This window comes from Lucilia sericata, unplaced genomic scaffold (assembly GCF_015586225.1).
Source record: "Lucilia sericata isolate MDLA Ls3-8-SP2 unplaced genomic scaffold, ASM1558622v1 Contig000918F_arrow, whole genome shotgun sequence".
Classification (NCBI taxonomy): Eukaryota; Metazoa; Arthropoda; class Insecta; order Diptera; family Calliphoridae; genus Lucilia; species Lucilia sericata.
Window position 1 is genome coordinate 153,445 of NW_023994905.1, and position 23,624 is coordinate 177,068.

General features: G+C 30.9%; 1 protein-coding gene across 1 annotated transcript in view; it reads right to left on the reverse strand.

Moving 5' to 3' along the window:
• LOC119609039 (V-type proton ATPase subunit F 1-like) overlaps nt 1-16,759 on the reverse strand; it is a 23,491-nt gene extending 6,732 nt beyond the window's left edge. The window contains exons 1-2 of the mRNA XM_037963715.1: nt 16,602-16,759; nt 15,150-15,237 (exon numbers count right to left, since the gene is read on the reverse strand). Coding sequence (XP_037819643.1) covers nt 15,150-15,237; nt 16,602-16,682 — 169 coding nt within the window. The 5' untranslated portion in view covers nt 16,683-16,759. The remainder of the gene's footprint in view (nt 1-15,149; nt 15,238-16,601) is intronic.
• Between the last annotated feature and the right edge of the window lie 6,865 nt (nt 16,760-23,624).

Genomic DNA, 23,624 nt, shown 5'->3' on the forward strand with positions numbered 1-23,624 from the left:
TAGGAAATTCAAAAAGTACCTTTTGAAGAACGAAAAAGTACCAAAAAGTACCATTTTATAGGTAGTCTCGTCGCTACAACAATTACAATAATACAAAAACAACAGGCATTTTGTTATTGTAAAATAGGCCAAACTGTCAAAAACAAGTGTGTGTGTGTAATAGAAAAACAATAAATAAACACAACCTAAATTTGTAATTTTTGTATTAAACAATTTTAAATAAGAACTGAACTGTTAATGCATTTTAACATTAAGACATGATTTTCTATATAAATGCAAGTAACAATTTCAGATATAGACATAACAGAATGATAATTTTCCCATAATTTTCTCTGAACTCCAAACAAAAATTGGTGAAAATTAAACTAATTCTAAAACTGTAGGTAAGAATGTGAGTGCATCTGTTATCTAGCGTCCCTAAAACTTTTACAGAGGTATCGAACTTCGTTGATTAAACTGGTGGTCTATACGAAGGTCGCTTCTATATATCTTTTACAGAATCAGTTCCTGGGTTACTCTTTAATTAAAAATTATCATCGCCAAACTAGAACAGATAAAAGCAAAATGCAAGCGTGCTATGTTTGTGCATCACGCAAACACAGGTCACGTTAAGGCTTAACTCCGGGTACATAGAAGCAATGAGTGCCACATTGAAGCCACACACAATTATTATTATTATTTATTTTTTCACAATATTTCACAATTATTTTGAAAGATTTTTCAAATTCAAATAATTTTAAAATTTTCCATAGTAACGTAAAGCCCCCTTCACATCAGCACACAAGTAATATGATCTGTCAAAATTTTGTGTAGAAGAGAACGGATGGGATCGTCTAAACGCAATATGTAATGAAACCATCACACATTGAGAGAAAATACGGATGGAAAATTTGACAGTCGTATGGCTCTCTTCATTTTTTGAAATGATTAAAAAAACAAGCAAGTCGCATTAGATCAGGGATGTATTTGTATGTAAACACATACAAAAAAAAGTGAAACAGCTGTTCCATCTTGCTTTGTTATTGTTTTATACCAATCGTGTAAACACAAAAAATATAAATCATACGACTTTTATTCTCTTTTTTGTCATACGGATGGAATTTCATTTTACTTTTTCATTAGACTTGTCGTACGTAAAGTGTGACCGTGTGAAGGGCCCTTAAACAAACATTTTGACAAATTGGCCTTAAGCAGCTGATAATCAGCTGTGCTGATGAGTATAGCTTCTTAATCTACCTTGGATTTGTTTTTATAAACAAGTAAAATAAAAAAAAATTTACCGTATGATTGTTTTGTTGTTGTAGTTTACAGTTTCTGTCTGAGCATGAATAAAAAATCTAAATTTTTTACGAAATTTTCAGAGGTTGTTTCGGATTTTTGCTCATATTTCCGGTATTTATGGACCGATTTTGCTGATTTAATGATGATGAAATAGCGATCTTCTCGAAAGCATGTCTAACAGAATTATTGAAGATTCGGATCTCACCGATATCTGGGGTCTTGTAAAAACTGATTTCAAGAAACACACAGACGGACAGACAGACAGACGGACATAGCTTAATCAACTCCGCTACCTATGAGGATCCAGAATATATATACTTTATGGGGTCGGAAAATTATATTATAGTAATTACAAACGGAATGACAAACTTATATATACCCTTCTCACGAAGGTGAAGGGTATAAAAATGAATTTCAATTATGAAATTGCTCATATTAATTTAATAATTAAATTACAGATTTCAATTAATTTGTTATATAATAATTTGTTACATATTTTGAATTTGTCATTCCGTTTGTAACACATCGAAAGATTAATCATAGACTCACAAAATTATATACATATGTGTACTCTGGGTCCCCTTCAGAAAATTATTTTCAAGCCCATTAGTGGCTTAAAAATATGAGTACAACAATAAAATTCGACATAAAGGAGTTTAATGGGATCAAAAAATCCCACTACCAAATTTTATTAGGATCAGTCCATAAATGATATATATACCCTATATAAGGTACCTTTCAGGAAATTACTTTAACGCTCATTACTGCGATGAATTTTAAACGTACAAAATTTTGTGAGAATCGGTCCATAATTAACCCCAACCCCATATAATATCCACTTCAGAAAATGATTTTGCTGCTCATTACTGGTTTAAAAAACGAGTGCAATGATGAAAATCGACGTGTTTTATACTAACCGATATCTCCCTAACAAATTGTATGATTATCGTTCCCCCACTAACCCTGCCACTTATATAAGGTCCCCTTCTTTGACTTTAAGTCTCATCACTGGCTTAATAATACGAGTATAGCGAAATTAGATCAATTTCTATGTACAAAACTATATGATTATCGGTCCTTGATTGACCCTATACCCATGATTGACCCTATACCCATTAATTAAAAATCCGGCGATGAAATCCGACACAAACACTATAAGTTTAAAACCAACCGAAATTTGTGTTCTAAATTTTTTAAGGATCAATTCATAACACGGTATGACAAAATTACAAAAAACCAATACACTCATCGCGAGACCTAGTGAATTTTGTAAGTCTAGTAGAGTAGATAAGAGTCTTCAATATACCCTAAAAATCGAAAGATATTGGAAAAAACGCTTTTTTTGGTAGACAGTTAAACGATAACTGCAGGTTTTTTTTTCATTTTATTTATTCTTTATTGAATCTTTCTTATGTAGAAATTTACAATAAGTATTAAAATCTTAACCTAAATTATAACTAACGTTGTTATTGCCAATGCAATTTCAACCAAAGTTCTCGATAATTTGGCAAAATCCAATGTTTCTGTTCTTTTAAGTCGTCTATGACCCTCAAATGACAGCAACTCCCTGGCAAGGGGATTTGGGTGATCCATTAGTTTCGACAAGTAGGTTAAACAAGAGAATTTGATCTCCTCGCGTATTATGGGGACATTGAGATCCCTATGAATATTACTATTGCGAATGTACCACGGAGCACCTGTTATTGACCTTAACAGTGCTGACTGCATTCTTTGTAATACTCTTTGTATTCCAAGTCTAGAGCTGACCGTGGTCCAATTAGCCAGCACATTTGAGCTGACTTTAATTTTATTTGTGTAACCTTGGCTTCAATGTGGTGAGTCCATGTTAAGCGGCGATCAAGGTGGATACCAAGATATCTCACATGGCTTTGTTCAGGAATTTTTTTTATTGTTTATCTGTACGGGAGGACAATTTTCTCGTCTTAAAGTAAATGTAACGTGAGTACATTTTGTTGCATTGACCTTTATTTTCCAATTCGCCGATGTGAAGCTGGAGTTGTCCAGAAGCTATTGAAGGGTTATCATGTATGCTTACAAAAGCGGTATCATCCGCAAATGTAGATGTGTGAGTCAGTGTGCTCGTTGGCATATCTGCAGTATATAAAATATATAGGAACGGACCTAGGATACTCCCCTGGGGTACTCCTGCAGATATTTTTCGACGTGAAGAGATCACATCTTTAGATCTGATTTGAAAAGATCTTCCATATATATAATTTTTATGCAGTTTGTGAACATTTGCAGGTAGTAATGTAATAATTTTGTGTATTAGTCCATCGTGCCAGACTTTATCGAAAGCTTGAGAAATATCTATGAATAATGCTGAGCAACATTGCTTGCTCTCGAAGGCCTTCCGAATAAGAGTAGTTATTCGATTTACCTGTTCGATAGTGCTGTGCTTTCTTCTGAAACCAAACTGATGGTCAGGAATAATGCAATTATCGTTAAGGTGTAGTATAAGGCTTTCAAGCAATAACTTTTCAAAAAGTTTTGAGAATATAGACAACAGGCTAATGGGACGGTATGATGTCACTTGAGTGACATCTTTTACCGGTTTTGGTATCATAACAGTTTCGGATACTTTCCATGAGGTAGGGAAATATCCAATACGTAGCATCGAGTTAAAGATGAACAAAATAATTCTCAGTGCTGAATTGGGCAGGTTACTTATCATCGTGGTAGTAATTTTATCTATACCAGGTGATTTTCTTGCCTTTAGACCTTTGATTGTCGTCTTCACGGTAGAGAACCGGAATTTTATTGGGCGTGGAACCACATTATTTATAATGTTAGCACTAATAGAAGAATCTGTATCATTTTCAGTAAACACATTCTCCAAGTGATTGGCGAATGCTTCAAGTTTTTCTGTCGTGTTTTTTGCCCATTGACCATTCTGGAGGCGTATGGGTGACTCATATGCAATAGGGTATTGCATATGTTTAACAGCTTTCCAGAGACTATATTCTGTTTTCTTAGTAGGGTCTAAGTTTTTGAGATAGTTTCTCTGATTAGATTCCTTATTATTTTTTAAGGCGATGTGAAGTCTTCTTTGGCACTAATTAAGTTTAACCTTTATGTTTGGAGATCGCGATTGTTGCTATTGACACCTGAGTGTTCTCTTTTCTTTAATTAGAGACTCAATGTTCCTAGGACATTTCGAATTTTTGTAGTATCCCAAGGTGACTGGGGGTGTAGAAACTTTGACAGCATCTTGTAAGATATCCGTAAATATTTCGACAGCGGATTGTATTTTATGGTCATTTTTCAATGAAATGTTTTGTGGCAAGTGTGAGCTGACATACATTTTATACTTTAACCAGTTCGTCATCTTGTTAGGGAAACAAGAACAATAGTTTTCCAATTTATTTGGCGTTTCTAATAACGTTAAAACTGTAGGCGAGTGGTCTGACGAGAGGTCCAGTGAAGGGATCACTGAAATAAATTCTCGTTTTATGTTTTTGATTACAGCAAAGTCAATTAGATCGGGAATCTTATTGAGGTCTGTAGGCCAATAGGTAGGCTGGCCACTAGATATGGCATCTAGTCTGTTATGCGATATTGCTTCTAGCAATTGTCTGCCTTTGGGAGTAATGAGGCGAGAGCCCCAAAATGTATGTTTTGCATTATAATCACCAGCTGCTATGAATCTTGGTCCAAGAGTTTTAAAGTAATCGAGAAACTGCTCTCGATTAATATTATACCTAGGAGGACAATATATTGAAGATATTGTAACTCTGCTATCAGGTATATTTATAGAGGTGGCCTGGATATGGTCTTTTTTGTATTCTGGCATTGGGAAATGTCTAATATTTTTTCTCACTAATATGGCTGTTCCACCACAGGCTCTGCCACTTGGATGTTTTGTATCGTAATTGTAGTATCCGTTAATTCTGAAACAATTCTTTAGGGTAAAGTGTGTTTCAGAGACGAGTAGTACGTCAATTTCCTGAAGTAGCAGGAATTGTTCAACTTCATTCTTGTGTTGGCTAAGGCCGTTAACATTCCAAAAACAAATTCTTAGGGAATTCATTTCTTATTTAGCAGGATCTGCATGAGCATGCTTTGATTCTGCATTAATTGTTGAAACATATTTTGCATATTTGACATGAAACTTTTCATGGTTTGAATTAAATTCTCAATAGAGCTTTGAGAAATTGTTTCGGGTGCGGGTACACCCTCTTTTAATGCATGTGCATATGAAAATAACGTGGTATTATTTTCATTATTTGTTTGCAGATTTTCATTATTTTTATTTGTAAGACTTCTATATTGGGCACTAGAAGTTTGTTTTGCATTACTTTGGGTAACGGAACTTTTGTCGTATGGGCATACGATTTATTCTGATTGCTTTTATTTGTGATACTTCTATATTGAGCACTAGAAGTATTAGGAAGACTTGGGAAATTAGAAGCTTTATATTGAGCATATAAAGGTCTTCTGGCCTTATTTAATTGTTGCATGTGTATATATACTGGACATCCGCGATAGTTAGCAGTGTGATTTTGACCACAGTTACGGCATTTTCTTTTATTGTTATCTGTTTTTGGGTGGGGACAATCTTGGCTTTTATGGATGTCTCCGCATCTCACACAAACAGATGGTAATTTGCAGAAAGTTCTGGTGTGACCGAACTCTTGGCAATTTAGGCATTGAGGAGGACCTCTGCGTTTAATGGGTTCCTCTACAGTTATTTTGCGATTAAGAAGATATCTTAAACTATATATGGGATGAGTATCACCCTTTTTCTTCAATTGTGAAGAGTTAAAAGTAATTTCAACTCTAAACATTGGTTGAGGAATTTTGTCCTTGTTAAATATATTGTCAATGGACTTCACTTCATAACCTTCAGTCTCTAGCGCCTTTTTAATGTCATCATTTGGTACAGAACTATCTACACCTTTGATAACTACTGTCAAACCCTTTGCACTTTTTAGTTGATATGTGTAATAATTTCTTTTCTCAGAATCAAAACTATCAACTATTGTTCTAAAAGACTTTTCTGAATAAGTCTGTATTTTTGTTTCCTGAATGTTTCCTTTGCGTAGGGAGACTACGTGGAAATTTTCCTTGCCTACAAGTTGGGACAACTTATTAACCAATAGATTTGTGGTAGGTTCGCGCAAATAGAGGGGAGGTGGCTTGTGGTCTTTTAGAGGCATGGATGGTGCTTTTTCACTTTCTTGGTTGTCAAGGAGTGCAAAACGATTTTGACTTAGCGAATTTGTTTTCGCCTGTTTTGGATTTGGTTCCAATTTTGAAGTCCTAGGGCTGGACTTACGTTTTGTATAAGTGACATAACGGTCCATTCCAGTTTGGATCTTTTCCGTTTTATGCGAGCTCAATGTATTTGGCTTGTTTTTTGGTATGGCACCAGTATGCTTTGACATTGGGCTTGAGTGATCTTCCTTATCATTAATGGTTTTTATAGTGTTAATATTGTTATTGATACTATTTGTGATATTGTTCACATTAGCATTACTATTTTCATCAACCATTGTATCAGTTGTTTGTTTTTCTATTTTTTCTTCTGCGTTGTCTTCCACACAATTTTCTTGTTCTGGCGCACTTGAGAGAGGAGATCTCTCGTTTGTTGTTGTTTTTGAATCTGTTGTTTGTTTATTTATTTTTTCCTTTGCGCTATTATCCACACAATTGTTTTGTTTTGGCGCACTTGAAAGAGAAGATTTGTTGTTGTTTTTACACTTAAATAATTTTTATGATTTTTTGGATCATAATTATTGTATGGAGAGCTCATAACAAAGTATGCATTTTTTCCATTGCTACTGAGCCTCCTTTCACTTATTGGAGAGTTAGAGAAACTCATACACAATAACACAAACACTATACTTTATTTAAGGTTTTGTTGTTATTATTTTTGTTTTTTATACTTCTTGTTTTGCTACAATTTGTTATTGTTAATAATTGCATTAACAAAAACGACAATTTATTTGATTTTAATGTTTTTTTAATATTAAAAATATATATAAGTACCCTGCCAGCAAACTTGAGTTTAATTTTGGATACATGAACTGAATAGTCACTATAAAGGCTCAATTTTATGTTTCTCAGTGCTAAGTTAAAAAATTTACAAAAACAAATACAGTACTTTCTAATTTTGATCATAATTTTGTTAAATTTTAGTGCGTTTTAATATACCAAAAGCTAAATTAAATGATAATAAGTAGATAGAATAAAAATTTCAAAAACTAACACTTTTTAATACACTAAGAAGATAGTTTAATGCAGAATCATTCTTGCTCTCAAAATTCAGAAGGAAAAGTGTTTGCACATTTCAGTAAATATATTTATTTCATTGTGATCAGTTGTGTGATATATTGTGAAATTTAGATTTTGTAATAAATTGTGTTAATTTAAAATTTAATATATTTAAAACATAGTTTAATATAAAATAAGCATCAGTGAAGGATTAGTGAGTGCAAAACAGTATAATAAAGGAGAAATAAAAAAAAAATTATTATAAAGTCGCTTTTATATCATAAAAGAGTATAAAATCATAACACTTTCCAGCTTCTCTATTGTTATGGCAAAACTGGAAATTTACTACATTTACATGGGGGATAGGGTCATTTACTTATACCGAATTTCATCGCAAATATTTGCATTTTGGGACCAGTAATGAGTGTTAAAGTAATTTTCAGAAGGGGACCTTATATGGGGGGGTAGGGTCATTTATGGGCCGATCCTCAAAAAATTTGGTAGAAAGATTTTGGCTCATATGAAACTTATTTATGTCGAATTTCATCGCTATACATGTACTTCTAAAGCAGTTATGCCCGTTAAAGCTGTTTTTGGGAGGTCCACTTGTATGGGGGCTATCCGAAAAAGTGGACCGATATTGCCGATTTTCAATACCAAACAAACCTTAACAATAGAGAATATTTATGCAAAATTTCAACTGTCTAGCTCCTCTCGTGTGGTCCCTATCGTGATTTCAACAGACAGACGGACGGGCATGGCTAGATCGTCTTAGAATTTAATAAGGACCCGGAATATATATACTTTTATGGGTCTATGACCAATATTTCGATGTGTTACAAACGGAATGGCAAAATCAATATACCCCCCATCTTTTTTGATGGTGGGTATAAAAATGGTAAAATGATCTACCCATCTAGGGCTATAAAAAGCATTATATCGCGTAATGAGTGTTTTCGAGTGTCACACAGTGTAATTGGCCTTCCGCCATATAACCTCACTTCCAGAAAAAAGTTTTTGGTTAGAAAAATTAGACCAACATTTTTTTTAAATTTGTATATATCTTAATATGGAACAGCTCGGTCAATAATTGACTTAAGCCCTCATTAAAAGTAATATTCCAAATATCACTCTGATGTTTACATTAATCTCGATTGTAAAATTCAACATAAATCTAATAAATGACAATAATAAAAGGACTGATTCATAAATATCAAAGTTTATTTATAGGGTAGTCTTCGTATTTATGATTTGATGGTGAGTATTAAGATTCGGCACACCTGAATATAATAACACTCTTAAGGCCCAACTATAATGTGCATAAGCTTGCTTAAGGTAATGTAACAATCGAACGAAAAGTCTCTCAAATGTTTAAGAAAATCCGAGGAAACTTTTAGGTGGCTATAATGTACTTACGTGTATTCAAAACAATTTAGCTCCATTTACACATTTATGTGACACACGTAATAAAAAAAATACATATTTCAAAATATTTTATTGAAATAAATTAATTTTCTTTTAGCTTTCCATTTTTTTCTTTATTTTCTTTGTGTATAATAAACAAACAATTGATTCCGTACGTAATGTGCTGTCAGTATCGCTCTTTGCTTAAGCAAATAAAATTTGACGAAACTTGACGAAACTCTCTTAAGTACATTATAGTTTGTCACATACATTTTATATGTGTTCGCACAGTTGCTTAAGCTGACTTCAGTTTGTTTAAGCATATTATAGTTAGGCCTTTACTTGTTTAATTAATTTAAATATATTCCCAACTAAAATTTCGCTAAATATCAACAAAAATAATATTTAAACTAAATATCAACAAAATATTAAATTTATAAATATATGCACAAAACTCACATATAATGTTTGTAATATTTATAAACGTTTGTTCCTGAAGCACGCAGAAAAAAATTAAAATGCGTTTTAATTATCAAATTAAAGGTACAGGACCAATGTTGAGCTCAAAAACATAAATATACAGTGAATCAACTATGTTTTTTGTTTGTTTAAGAGAATTTTGTTTTTTGTTCATAAATAAAATTAAAAAAACAGGTAAAAAGTAAATTATGTTTTCCAATTGAAAATAGAGATTGTGTAGAATGGGAAAACCAAGAAAAAAATATTAAAATAAAAATTTTGGTGCATTTGTTGTTGCATTTTATTATTTTTCATCAGAATTTGCACGTCAATTTTCCCAATTGCAATTTTTTGCATATTGAAATTTCCAGTTAATTTCGTTGGGTTTTTCAAATTATTTTTTAATTGCTTTTTGGAATTTATTGTTTTATTGTTAAAAGGACACGTGTTAAGTATTTTTCAATTGTAATTTTCAAAAATCTTATCCTCATTGTGTGAAACTGTGTACACATTCACTTTGAACTTACATACATATGTATATATAGTATACATTGTACTTATACGCATGTACATGTTATTTAAATTATTTTTTCTTGCATTTTCCATTTGTTTTTGATAAAATTTAATGATTTTGTTTATTGCCTTACTTGAAATTTTTATTTTATTCAAAATAAAATTTTGACAATTTTGTTTCTACTTCGTTTGAAGGAAAATTACACACTTTGTGTTTAAAATAGAAATTCACCCAAAAAATGTGTAATTTTAAAGTAGAAGTGTTTATTGTATTAGAAACATGTTTACAAATAAGCAAAATACTATATTTTATATGTATTTTTCATGATCAAAAACGTAATTAGTTCTTGTAAACATTTTGTGCTTTAAGTTACACATTTTTAGTAATTTTCCATAAAAATTTACATGTTTTGTAATTTTACAAGCATTTTTTAGAGTGTAGAAAACCAAGATTTTAGCATGTAATAGTTCTATAGTGGTATATGGTGATATCCCCATACTTTGAGTGGCTAGGATGGCAAAAGTTATGTATTGAAATATTTTTAAAATATAAAATTATTAACATAATTATTAGTTTTATTGATTTGGAAGATTTAAATGATGGATTAACGAATTGATTCAGTGTTAGTAAGTAATAAAAAAGCCTGTAAAAAATATAAGTAAAGTTTAGTTGGTCATGCCGGTACATGACACACCGCAATAAATGGATAGGTATATCGCTTATATGCAGGTTTAGCACAGCGAGGATTTGATGATATTCTTCTTTTTTGGGTTATTCTAACCAATTAGGAAATAGTAGTTTAAAGTGAAAACTGTAAGTTGAATAGGTGATGGTTATATGTTATATAATGTTATATAAAAATAGATAAAAGTTGAAACTGCTAAATATAAATCATGTCTTTTGGGATGAAGAGTATTTAACCGTACTTAGCAATTTATCGTTTATTATTAATTTACTATTAATTTATTAATTTACTATTAAACTTGCATATATGTTTTGACAAATTATTTAGAACAGTTCCACTCTGTATTTTGAACAGCTAACATTTTTTTACTGGTTTTTACACTGTACATTAGAGTACTCCAGCATTGTGAACGTAGCATAAATATGTAGGGTATAATAAGTCGATAGAAGAAATGTTCGTTATTTTTTATTATTTTTAAAATAGTTGAAATACTTTTGTAAAACAAGTTGTATAACTAATTTTGACAATTGAGGTTTTAAACTTCAGATGGGACTTTTACTAAAACCCATCACATTTTCTGAAAGAAAACATTATTCAAAGCAAATTATACACTTTGATAATATCAATCAAAAAAAAAAATCAAAAAAACCAGATTTGAACTACAAAAATAGGGGTTTATTTTAGCATATTTATGCAATTTTTCCAGCATTGGTATATATATATATATATATATATATATATATATATATATATATATATATATATATATATATATATATATATATATATATATATATATATATATATATATATATATATATATATAGATATAAAATATAAGAATATCAGAATATCTTATATTTTAATTTTCTACCAAAAAAAAAGTAAAATCGTGATATTAACTAACGAGATTTTTGATAAAATGTGAACGTATTGTTAATTTTTTAGATCAATAAAGTATTTTGCTTTTTTAGGTTTTTTTTAATATTGCTGCATAATTTTATACAATTTTACATTTTTATTACTCCTGTATATTAAAATAAAATTGTTTAGATATTTAAGTAGTGGTACGATTAAATTTGGGCATTTCTTAACCGATTTATTATCCTATATACCTATAAGAATTTATCAATATTTCACTTAACATGAAATGTATCGTTTCTTTGATTTTATTTAGAAAATAATAAGTAATTTTGATTTGGATACATGATAAACTAGAAAATCAATGAATTTGGACATAGAAAAAAGGTTTAGCGGGGTATAAAACTTCATATTGTAACAAAATAATGCGGGTTTTTGGTCATTTTGTATTGATAAACAAAAGCAACATTAAGGAAACCCGTTTTATTTGGGGAGTACTGTGTGAATTTTATTTAGAATTCTATAATATTGATTCTTATTCAATAAAGCTAACACTAAGTGCCATCCTAGCCACTCAAAGTATGGGGATATCACCATACCATATATTGCTTATTTGTAATATATATATATATATATATATATATATATGTATATGGCTAAAATTAACACAGATAAAATACATATAGCTTTAATCCAGGAACCTTGGGCGATTCGCAACAAGGTTTCAGGATTAAATCACGTAAATTTTCAACTTTTCTACGCTGATACAGGGTCTCGGTCGAGAACAACTATCTTATGTCACAAGAATTTATGTTTTCTCTTCTCAACAGGATTATCAACATCGGATGCAACGGTACTGAAGCAAGGTCGTGGCAACATATACCTTGCATCTGTTTACCTGCCTCCGACACTACCACCAACGTCGGAGCTGATGAAACTGGTCGAAGAGGCACAAAGGCAAAATAAGAAAATTGTAATAGGTTGTGATGCCAACTCCCACCATGTAGCTTGGGGCAGTACAAACACCAATCGCAGGGGACAATCCCTTATGGATTTCCTTAATACTAAAGACTTGATCACATCGAACTTAGGTAATATAGCTACCTTCGTCAATAGAATCAGAGAAGAAGTATTAGATATAACTATATGTTCAGAAGAGCTTATAAACGAAATTCAGGATTGGAGAGTTTCGGACGAGTACTCCTTTTCTGACCATCGATACATAAGATTCAAAATACTACGGCCGCCACCAAAGTCGATAAGGTTTCGGAATAAGTCTAAAACTAATTGGACAATGTTCGGTTCCTTACTAAAGAACCGTTTATGTCAGCACACTTTTCAATGTCGAAATAAAGAGGACATAGACGCCAAAGTAGAATTGCTTACAAGTGCCTTGGTTGAATCGTTCGATAAGATTAGATGTAGTTCAAAGTTGTCAAAAATGAACAACATCCCTCCAATGACACGCTAATGTAAAATTCATAGAGTTTTCACCTGAATTTGAAGAACTTCGGGTTACTAGTTGTAATGAAAATTCTACATCTTTTTCCAGACTTTTTATGCTGGGTTGGTTTGCATCAAATTGAAGATGTCCCTTTTTCCATAAAACTCTTTGGATTTATAAAAATCTCACTAAACTCGAAAGAAAAAGAGCTCCAATTATTTGTGGGACCAAAGGTAGTATTAGTCTATGCATAAGAAGTAGAAGGTGTTCAAATCCACATAAAGTTCCCTTTGCCGGAAATTCATGATTATTAACATCATTCATCATTTGTATGAAAGAATCATGTATAGATCTTTCAATATCAAGTTCATCCTCACTATCACTTTCCGTATTATTTTCGTCCTGTATTACTATCATTCTAGAAGCTTTTAGGTGCTCTGGTCTCTATTTACATGAGCTTTTCATCGTCATCTGAGTCACTGATGTCCGTACTGTCATAAGTAATACCCTCACTATTGCAAAGCAATTCACGAACTTCCTCATCAGCCATATTGACTCCATCAACCTTTCTAAATCCTGACATGACTTTAAAATTCTTTTAGTTCCAAATTATGAAATCAATTAAAAAAAGTCTGTCTATTGCAAAACTCAAAATAGATAATCATATAAACATAGCAAGATGCCAAACATACAACCAGCAAGTTCAAAGGGCAAAATACATACATATATATGAACTTGAACAATAACACAGTACATAATTCAAATAAAACGAATATGTAATTCATAGATGAATGCGTAGTGTATCTTAAAAGATGCAACCTTTAAATAACGCTCTGTAGCCTAATTTTGAATCAGAAAGCTTTTGTAAACACTTTTTTATGCCTAAAGAAGTATTTTTACACTATTCTGAATTTTTTCAGATCCTTTATTTATCTCTGCTTAATATTATGCAACATCGAATAACCAAATTTTTCAATAACATCCATTGTCAAGTATATACATACATACAACAACACGTAATGTAGACTACGCAACTTTGTCAACATTGCAACAATTCGTTGTCGCAATCCAAACTTTATGAACATCCGTTGTCTAAATGTTAACAAACGTGGTAAGCTCACTATTGGCAACGCATTTTGAGCTTACCACGTTTGTTTAGATTGCGACAACGAATTGTTGCACTGTTGACAAAGTTGCGTGGTCTACATTACATGTTGTTGTTGTATGTATGTCTATACTTGACAATGGATGTTATTGAAAAATTTGGTGTTAATTTGGTACTAGGCGTGTATATTAATTTTTCTCTCTGTGTAGTGACTTTTCTACATCTCTTTCATCACAATTAACTGGGTTTTCATTTGTAAGTAAATGTTTGATTTTTGGAGGTGATTAGGTTAGGTTGATAGGAGGATGTATACTAAAAATCTGAAGAAATACACCTAAGCCGCAATCGGGTCTGTTTTTCGCTCCTTGGAGGTGATTAAGATGTCGTTTGTAAAGTATGATATCAATTATTTTTTGCTGGGTTACCTTTAGTGTTGTCATTTTAGTTTTTGCTATGAATTTTCTCCGATTATCGTTTACAGTATGTATTTTTAATTGTCGAAAACTCAGAATTTAAGCATTGCGGCATATAAGATTTTATACGAAACATTCATAACGGTATATTTCTTACAAAAAAGCGAATAAAAAGTTGATGGTATAGCGAATAAAAGGTTGATCATGAGATTAAGTCCACACAACAATAATTGAAAAATATTTTTTGTTGCAGCCGAGACAATAAAACACTTTGTGTTTTGTGAACCATAATTGGGGGATATAGTATCACTTAAGGGGGTTTTACATTACATTACTTTGTATTAATCTCAGAGTTTCATTGGGTTTAATACAAAATCAAATTTGTTGTCAAAATTTATTGAACAATTTTGATTCATGTACATATTATGAAACCTATTTTTGGTTTATTTTCAATTCCAAATGGATTATGTAGAAAATTATGGGAAAAAATAAAACAAATTTTTTTTACAAATTAAAATCCAAGAGAAAACTACATATAAAATAATTGTGTATTTTGTAAAAAACAGATTCAAAAAAAAAAAAAAGAAAAAAAAGAAAATTTTAAACCACAAAATGTTTTAGATTTTCAGACCTCAATACATTTTCAAATAACAGTTTGTATAAATATAAAATCACATAATGTAAAGTACCTTTTATAACTTACAGCTTGAATGTGAATTGAACAATAATTCTTATTAAAATTTTACCTTCCGTAACCATTAGAAAACTGCGATTCTTTTTTAAAACACCAAATGATTCTCCAACACCAGCCAATAGAAATCCAATTGTAGTTTCCTTTTTAAAGCATTACATAACATATAAAAGCAAGTTAGAGTGCAATATTCGGCTTCCCTATATATGTATGTATATACCCTTCACCTATATACTATTTTTTTATTAACATGTCGAATAAAAGCATTGAGTCAATTCAAATGAATTTGCCAAATAAATTGCAATTCGTTTCCAATTCAAATGAATTTGTATAATGAATTACAATTAATTTCCAATTCGTTGGAATTGAATTCATTCAAATGAATTAGAACTATTAAAATCAAAAAGGAATGATACATGTACAGATCTGATATTTATAAAAATTTAGATTTTATAAATTTTGAATTTGATTTATAAATATTTATAAAAGAATGGTCCGATCCAGAAAAAGTGTGGTAAAATTATGACAATGAAACATATTCTAAAAGAATTGTATCTCGATATCATTATTAGTTATTTACAATTAATTGATTTTCAGAAAAGGGCTTTATTTGGGAGCTATGACCAATTATGGGCCGATTGCATATGTATGTAGAAATCATATTCGAGTATTATTGTAGCCCGATATAATAATTAATTTATTTTTACTAATGAAATTTTGAGCCGATTCTAATAATTTTCAACTATGTTAATCACTGATTTCTCCCGTGATGGCTGTAGTTTAAATCGCGAGAAGATAATGTAAGTTAAAAGATTGATACACGATGATATATATGTATATTTCTGATAAAGTTTTGTGCTGTTGGCGAAATACATAGATAATAGATACCCCGCAGAGGAGTGACTGTGGGACTATAAGTTTGGAATGAGTTAGTGTCAAGTGTATATGATAAGGAATGGATGAAGAAGTGTCAGATGTTTTCCTCAATGAATGTGTCATATAAATGATTAGTGTACGAATGTGTGGAATCTTATGCAAGTGATACCATTGTTTAGGGATTACGTTGTTCGTACCATACTTAAAAGTGTGTGTTTCTTGTGAGTAAGAACTTGTTTTTGTCCTATTTTATGGATTCGTATTTCAGTTTACCGGTTACTTATCTAGGTGCTGTTGCCGAATCAACGGAAACGTGGTTGTAAACGGAAGTGATGTTTTTGCATCTCGGTAGTTAAGTACTCAAGTACTAGAGCAAGGTGCTTGTACATGGACCGGCGGAATCATATATCAAAATTGCCACTTGCGTGTTGGTGCAAGGCATACAAAGGGACGGTGGTAAGACGTCTAACAACTCACTGTTTGCTTGTAAAAGTAGCACCGTGAAAGAAGCACGATATGGCAGGTGTTGAAGTAAAACACTTCGATTTATATCCTTCTCACGAAGGTGAAGGGTATAACTACATACATACAAATTTAAAATAATTTACTGTTTTTTATACTATGTTTTTACCTCATCTGCGATTATTCCAATAAGCATTCGCATGTCATCATCCATAGACGAGAGGTGATTTAATCTTTTAGCACTGTCCATAAGCAATAAATTTTTCTTTGTTAAAATAATTCCGGAATTTAAATAAATATTGCAATTAAGTTAAATTATAATTTTAATAAAAAATATATGTGTATGTAGGTATGTATGAATATTGTTGTACACTGAAAACAAAGAATAATAAGAAATGTAAATGTGACATTGTATTACAACTGAAATATTTCTTTTCTCCTCACCCAGAAGTTTTTGCATGATACAATAAACAGGTATATGCAATCGAACAGCTAATTATTTTTTTATTTCTCAGTGGTATAGGATCTCTGTCAAAGTTTGTTTTGTTATTGTTTATTTTAAATGACAGTGAAAATAAATTAATTTGAATTAAAAAAAAATTATTAAAGCTTGTAAGCAATTGTAAACAAAAGCTGTGCAATAAAAAATATATCTACAGTACTTTTCGCTTATAGGCAAAACCCTTAATTGCACACAAATTGAGGACTATATCGCTAAAGAACTATAAAGAACTATAAACTAATTTTTTTTGCATATGCCACAATGTGCTTATAAAGCAAATCTTATATATTCATTTTTTGTGAATATAAAAAATTTAAAATTCATGTTTATTAAAGAAATAAATATTATTTTCATAAATTCATTAAATTAAAAAATATTGTTTATTTTATTTAAAAAAATCAATAATTTTCATCTGTTTTAGCTTGAGGATGTTGGTTACAGTTGTATCTTCTATTTTTTCAAATAAAAAAAATTAATTTATATCTTGCTCTAAGCAAAAATATATCTTCTTCAACAAAAACTTCTTCATTTGGATCGTTGCTACTTAATTTACGATACATTTTTTGTCGTAGTAGTGGTTTGCGACTTTGAAAACTATTCTTTTAGAAAAAAATTTCGTGTGTGACGATATAAAATTGATCGACAGAGACATTTAAATCTAATAAAAATGACAATATAACTAATGTGACTATACCCTGCCAGCAAATTTGAGTTTAATTTTGGATACATGAACTGAATAGTCACTATAAAGGCTCAATTTTATGTTTCTCAGTGCTAAGTTAAAAAATTTACAAAAACAAAATACAGTACTTTCTAATTTTGATCATAATTTTGTTAAATTTTAGTGCGTTTTAATATACCAAAAGCAAAATTAAATGATAATAAGTAGATAAATTTCAAAAACTAACACTTTTTAGTACACTAAGAAGATAGTTTAATGTAGAATCATTCTTGCTCTCAAAATTCAGAAGGAAAAGTGTTTGCACATTTCAGTAAATATATTTATTTCATTGTGATCAGTTGTGTGATATATTGTGAAATTTAGATTTTGTAATAAATTGTGTTAATTTAAAATTTAATATATTTAAAACATAGTTTAATATAAAATAAGCATCAGTGAGGGATTAGTGAGTGCAAAACAGTATAATAAAGGAGAAATAAAAAAATTATTATAAAGTCGCTTTTATATCATAAAAGAGTATAAAATCATAACACTTTCCAGCTTCTCTATTGTTATGGCAAAACTGGAAATTTACTACATTTACGAAATTTTATGTTATAAAAAAGTGACTTGAAACTGAAACGAAATGGGCACATCAAGTAAGTATTAAACAGGCGGAACAGTTTCTTCCGAACGGGGTCACTTTTCATTCACTCAGATTATATCAAATTAGATTGTTTTAAACATTAAGCTGTAACGTTATGGTTACAATTTGGATAGAAATTGTTGGCAGGGTAACAGTGATGACTATAAACCATTGGAGGCCAAACATGCCCCTGCGGGCATTGTGTTATTCTCACTCATACACATGCAATACGAATGTTCTCAGCAACAAAACAAACTATACACAAAACAAAAACAATTTAATTTAGTTGCTCTCTTTATGAAATGATACACAGATAATATTTTCAAAAGCCGCCACAAATAAATGTTTGTATAAATACTTTTGATAGATAGATTTATTTTGTAAATAAATGTTTACAATTATATTTGTATTGTCATTTATTCAAGCAATTAATCGCCAAAATTTTATCGATTAACGGTTAATTATTTGAACACTTATAGACGGACATACAGTGGACGTCCAATAGTACGTATACTCTTTATTACGAATATCCAATAATACGAATGGCAAAATTGTTGCATTGTCTACTCTATAGTACGAATAAAGTCACAATTTTTCTGTTCGATAGTACGAATAACGCATTTTTTATGGTAATTTTGGTTTTATTTACGTATGAATGAAGTTTTTATTATGTTTTTATTTTATTATTTCGGTATCATTCACCTTAAGCTCAGTAATTTTGAAGTTTTTTTGTATTTATTACAAGTGTTTTGTATTTTTAAAAATAATATACACACAATTTACTGCATGTATATTTACAAATCAACAATTATTTAGTGTTATTAATTTATTTTATTGGAAATTTGATGACCCAAGAGAAGAAATTAAATTGGATGATAACGCCAATGAGGAATTTTATTAGTTCCCGACAATAACTCTGCTGAGAACAATATTGAGCCTCAAAAGCGCTGTTATTGAAAAAGCCGTAAGAATCATTTTACAATGTAATAAACATCGATGTTAAATGATGGATTTTTTAATAAGTAAAATGATATTTACATATATACATATATATGTATGAACTGTTAATTTTGAAAGTAGTGTGACTCCACATTCCAAACAATGGGTTTAAGGATAACTATTCTAATTTTTAAGAGAAAATTATAAATTAGAGAATTGTGTAATCTGAACATTTTAATTAATCTGAACATTTTATTATATTTTGTTCCGTTATGTAATTTTTCATGAGAAATAAAACAAAAATAAATAAAATCCAATATTTTATGTGTATTATTTGAATTTAAAAATACAAAATGTGTTGTTCAATAATACGAATTATTCGGTATTACGAAAGGTTCTGACACTATATAATTCGTACTAGTGGACGTCCACTGTACATACATAAATACATCAACATATGCATTAATTGATGTAAGAATATCAATATATGCATCAATACATCGTTTCGTCAACACATACATACATCGATGTATACATTCCCTTTGTTGTTAATTTATAATACAAATAATATGAATAACACAAATAAGTACAAACATATAATTTTTTTCAGTGCAAAGCACACATATTTTCATTTATGTTCTCTTTCATATTTTACACTACACATATGCATTCTAAAAACTCTCTTTCTGGCCACCAATGCTATAAACGAAAGCTACTGTACCTAGAATTGGTATAAAGTGTCTCTCATAAGTATTAGAATTTAGGTAAACTATGAAAAGAAACCAAATTTAATAATAAATTTTGTGTGCAAAAAGAAAATAATTTGTTATATTGTCTAGACAGGTCTTAGGTTTGATATCACGCTTTTTTAAAACTTGAAAAATTTACATTTACTTAAATTAAATTAGTTTTTTTAAAAAGTCCATAAAATTGCCGCACAAAAGTATACGATTTTTTCCTGTATTTCATATTTGAGCATATTATACGAAACACAAATTTTAGAATCGACTGGTTTTTATGCTTAAAATTGTTTTAAGGGGTTACTATCAACCGAAATGATATATTTTTGGCCCATTTGGTCCACAATTTTTGGGGATTTGTACCCTCTTTTTATGTAATATCATTAAAATGGCGATTTTTGGCAATATTTGTAGTATTTTCCCTTTTTTTCCAGAGATAAAACCAAAGTTTGATATTGGTATTTAATAGACCCCTTGGAGTATCTAAAAATAGTATTTTTGTTACAAGAATCTGTATTTAAACGATCCAAGATATATTATTGATATCATTATTCTGTCGCTAATTCAATATATTGGAACTTAAGCCAATTTTCATAATACTAGGGTCAACAATTTTCGGGGAAAGTTTTCTTGTATATATTCTTTTAGGTATCAGCTTTTATATATTTTAAGTTTTCAATGTATTGTGGAAGTGTACAACTCCAAAACATGCCTCGAAGAAACACCATTCAATATGGTAGTATCATTATTTTTATATACCAATGACCTCCAGGCTGCATGCCACTATATCATTATGGTCTAACTCAAAAATTTCGATATCTGTTTAAATATTGATCCTACTATGATCAAAATAAACCCAAAATTTTGGATTTACAGTGTTATTGTAATGGGCAACATAAGCGTGAATGTTACGAATAGTAAAAACTGAAATCTTCTGTATAGGATGACGTTTTGTTGTATTGTATACCGATATAATGTATTGAAAATTTAAAATATATTAGTGCTAATATGTACATGAATGTATACTAGCCAACTTTGTCGGAAAATATCGACCCTAGTGGTACGAAAAGAGACTTAAGATCCATACAATTCAATTAGAAACAGAAGAACGATACCAAAAATACATCTTGCAACTTTTAAGTACAGATCCTTATAACAAAAATTATTATTTTTAGATACCTGATTTCTGAAAAAAAAAGGAAAAAAATGCAAATATGGTCAAAAATCGCCATTTTAATGATACATGAAAATATGTTACAAGTGCTCCAAAATTGTGGAACAAATGGGCCAAAAATATATAATTTCGGTCGATAGTAACCCCTAACACAATTTTAAGTAAAAAACCACTCGATTATAATATTTGTGTTTCGTATAATATGGTCATATATGAAATAGTTACAGGAAAAATTCGAATACTTTTGTGAGGCAATTTTATGGACTTTTTTTAAAAAAAGTTAAATCAATTGAGGTAAATGTAATTTTTCCAAATTTTAAAGAGTGTGATATTATACCTTAGGACTCTCTAGACAATATAACAAATTTAATTATTCATTTCACACACAAAAAATATTATTAAATTATGTTTCTTTTCAAAGTACAACCAAATTCGAATACTTATGTGAGACACTGTACATGAGAAAAATCAACCACACAAAACTTAGAGTGGTTTTCAACGCCTCTAGCCCAACGTAAGAATAGTCTTAATGACATTTTGTATCCACGACCAATTGTTCAGCAAGATCTTGTTCTATTGATTTCGCAGTGGAGATTTTCCGTTATGTATTCAACGCCGATGTCACAAAAATTTACAAGAATAATAGTCGACCCTACTCAAACAAAATATCAAAGAATTCTGTTCAGAAAATCAAAAAAGTGACCCCATAGAAGACTTTGAACTCCTCACAGTTACTTTTGGAGTTAATTGCTCTCCATACTTGGCAATCAGAACTCTTTTGCAGCTAGCCGAAGATGCCAAATCAACTCATCCACTAGCATCACACATTTTAAAACACAATATGTACGTGGACGATGTTCTAGCCGGTGGCCATACCTTAGAAGACTCCATAAAATCCCGAAGAAACTATTTTAAAATCAACAGATTTTGACCTAATGAAATGGACCTCTAATGACCCACGAGTTATCCAGGATTTGCCAAACGAGACACTTTTACCTCTAGACTGGCTAAATTTAATCAAAAATTCTGGCACAAAGACTCTCGGCATAAAATGGAACATTTCATCAGACTCATTCAACTTTAACGCTCCAGACATAGAACTTAAACATACGTACACCAAACGAGAAGTTTTGTCTACGATTGCCAAGTTTTTTGACCCATGTGGATGGCTTGCACCGATTATTGTAGATGCCAAAATCAATCAACACGATGGATCCATTACAGCCCCTTAAGCCTGGTCAAAATCCAGGGATTCTGTGATGCCTCGGAAAAAACGTATTCTGCAGTAGTTTTGAAGAATATAAGAATACAAAACAATGAATATAATGTACACACTAATACCCCTCCCAAAAACTTGTCACTACACCGATTAGAGCTTTGTGGAGCTGTGCTACTAGCAAACTTAGCCTCAGGATTGTTGCCAAACCTGCAAGTCTTAAGGACTCATTTCTGGAATGACTCTATAATTGTGTTATCTTGGCTAAAGAAACCACCATGTACCTGGAACACTTTTGTTGGTAATCGAGTTTCAGAAATCCTCCGAAAAGTCGGTACCACAAATTGGAAACATGTAGACTCTAAAGATAATACTGCAGACGTTGTAAGTCGTGTCTACTTACCCAGTGTGTTGGAATCACATAAGTTATGGTGGTTTGAACACCCATGGCTAAAAAGCCAAAAAAACAATGGCCTGTACAAATCGTCATTCAAGACACAAATTTGGAATAAAAAATGGTAAAGACACTTGTTTTAACTAGTAATGATGATCCACTAAGTCTTTTTCATCACTATCCTGTGCTTATCGAGTCATCGCTCATACGTTACGTTTTTGAACAAATACCTGTAGAAACAGAAAACACCTCCGAGTATCGACTCTGGAAATCTCCCCAGGAGAAATCCAAACTGCAAAAATTCGTTTAATAATTTGGACTCAGAAAAATCTAATTCTCAATGACTACAACGTTTTGCTTCACAAAAACGGTCTTTCCCTCAAAAGCAAACTGTTGACCTTAACACCATTTATGGATCGAATGGGAATCATACGAGCAAATGGTCGCCTTGCACAATCACCAGCGTTAATTACAATGAACGTTGTCCGATCCTGCCACCCTACTATTATAAATTGGCCCAATTAATAACAGAATTTACTCATACAATTACATTGCATGGAGGAAATCAACTCCTGACCCGAATTATTAGATGAGAATTTTATAATTTTGTAATTAGTAAGGCAGTTATTAAAAATTGTAAAACGTGTGTACTATACAAACAACATACCCACATTCAAATTATGACTTCTATATCACCATAACGCACAACATTATCTAGACCCTTTACCGTAACTGGAGTAGAATATGCAGGACCCTTCGAAGTAAAAAACTTCACCGGTCGAGCATGCTTCATTACAAAAGGTTATCTTTGCATATTCGTGTGCTTCGCTTCTAAAACCCTATATGTATTTAGAAGCTGTAAGTGACCTACCCAAGCATTTTTAGCAGCATTTTTCTCGCTTCAAAGAAAGACGAGGCAG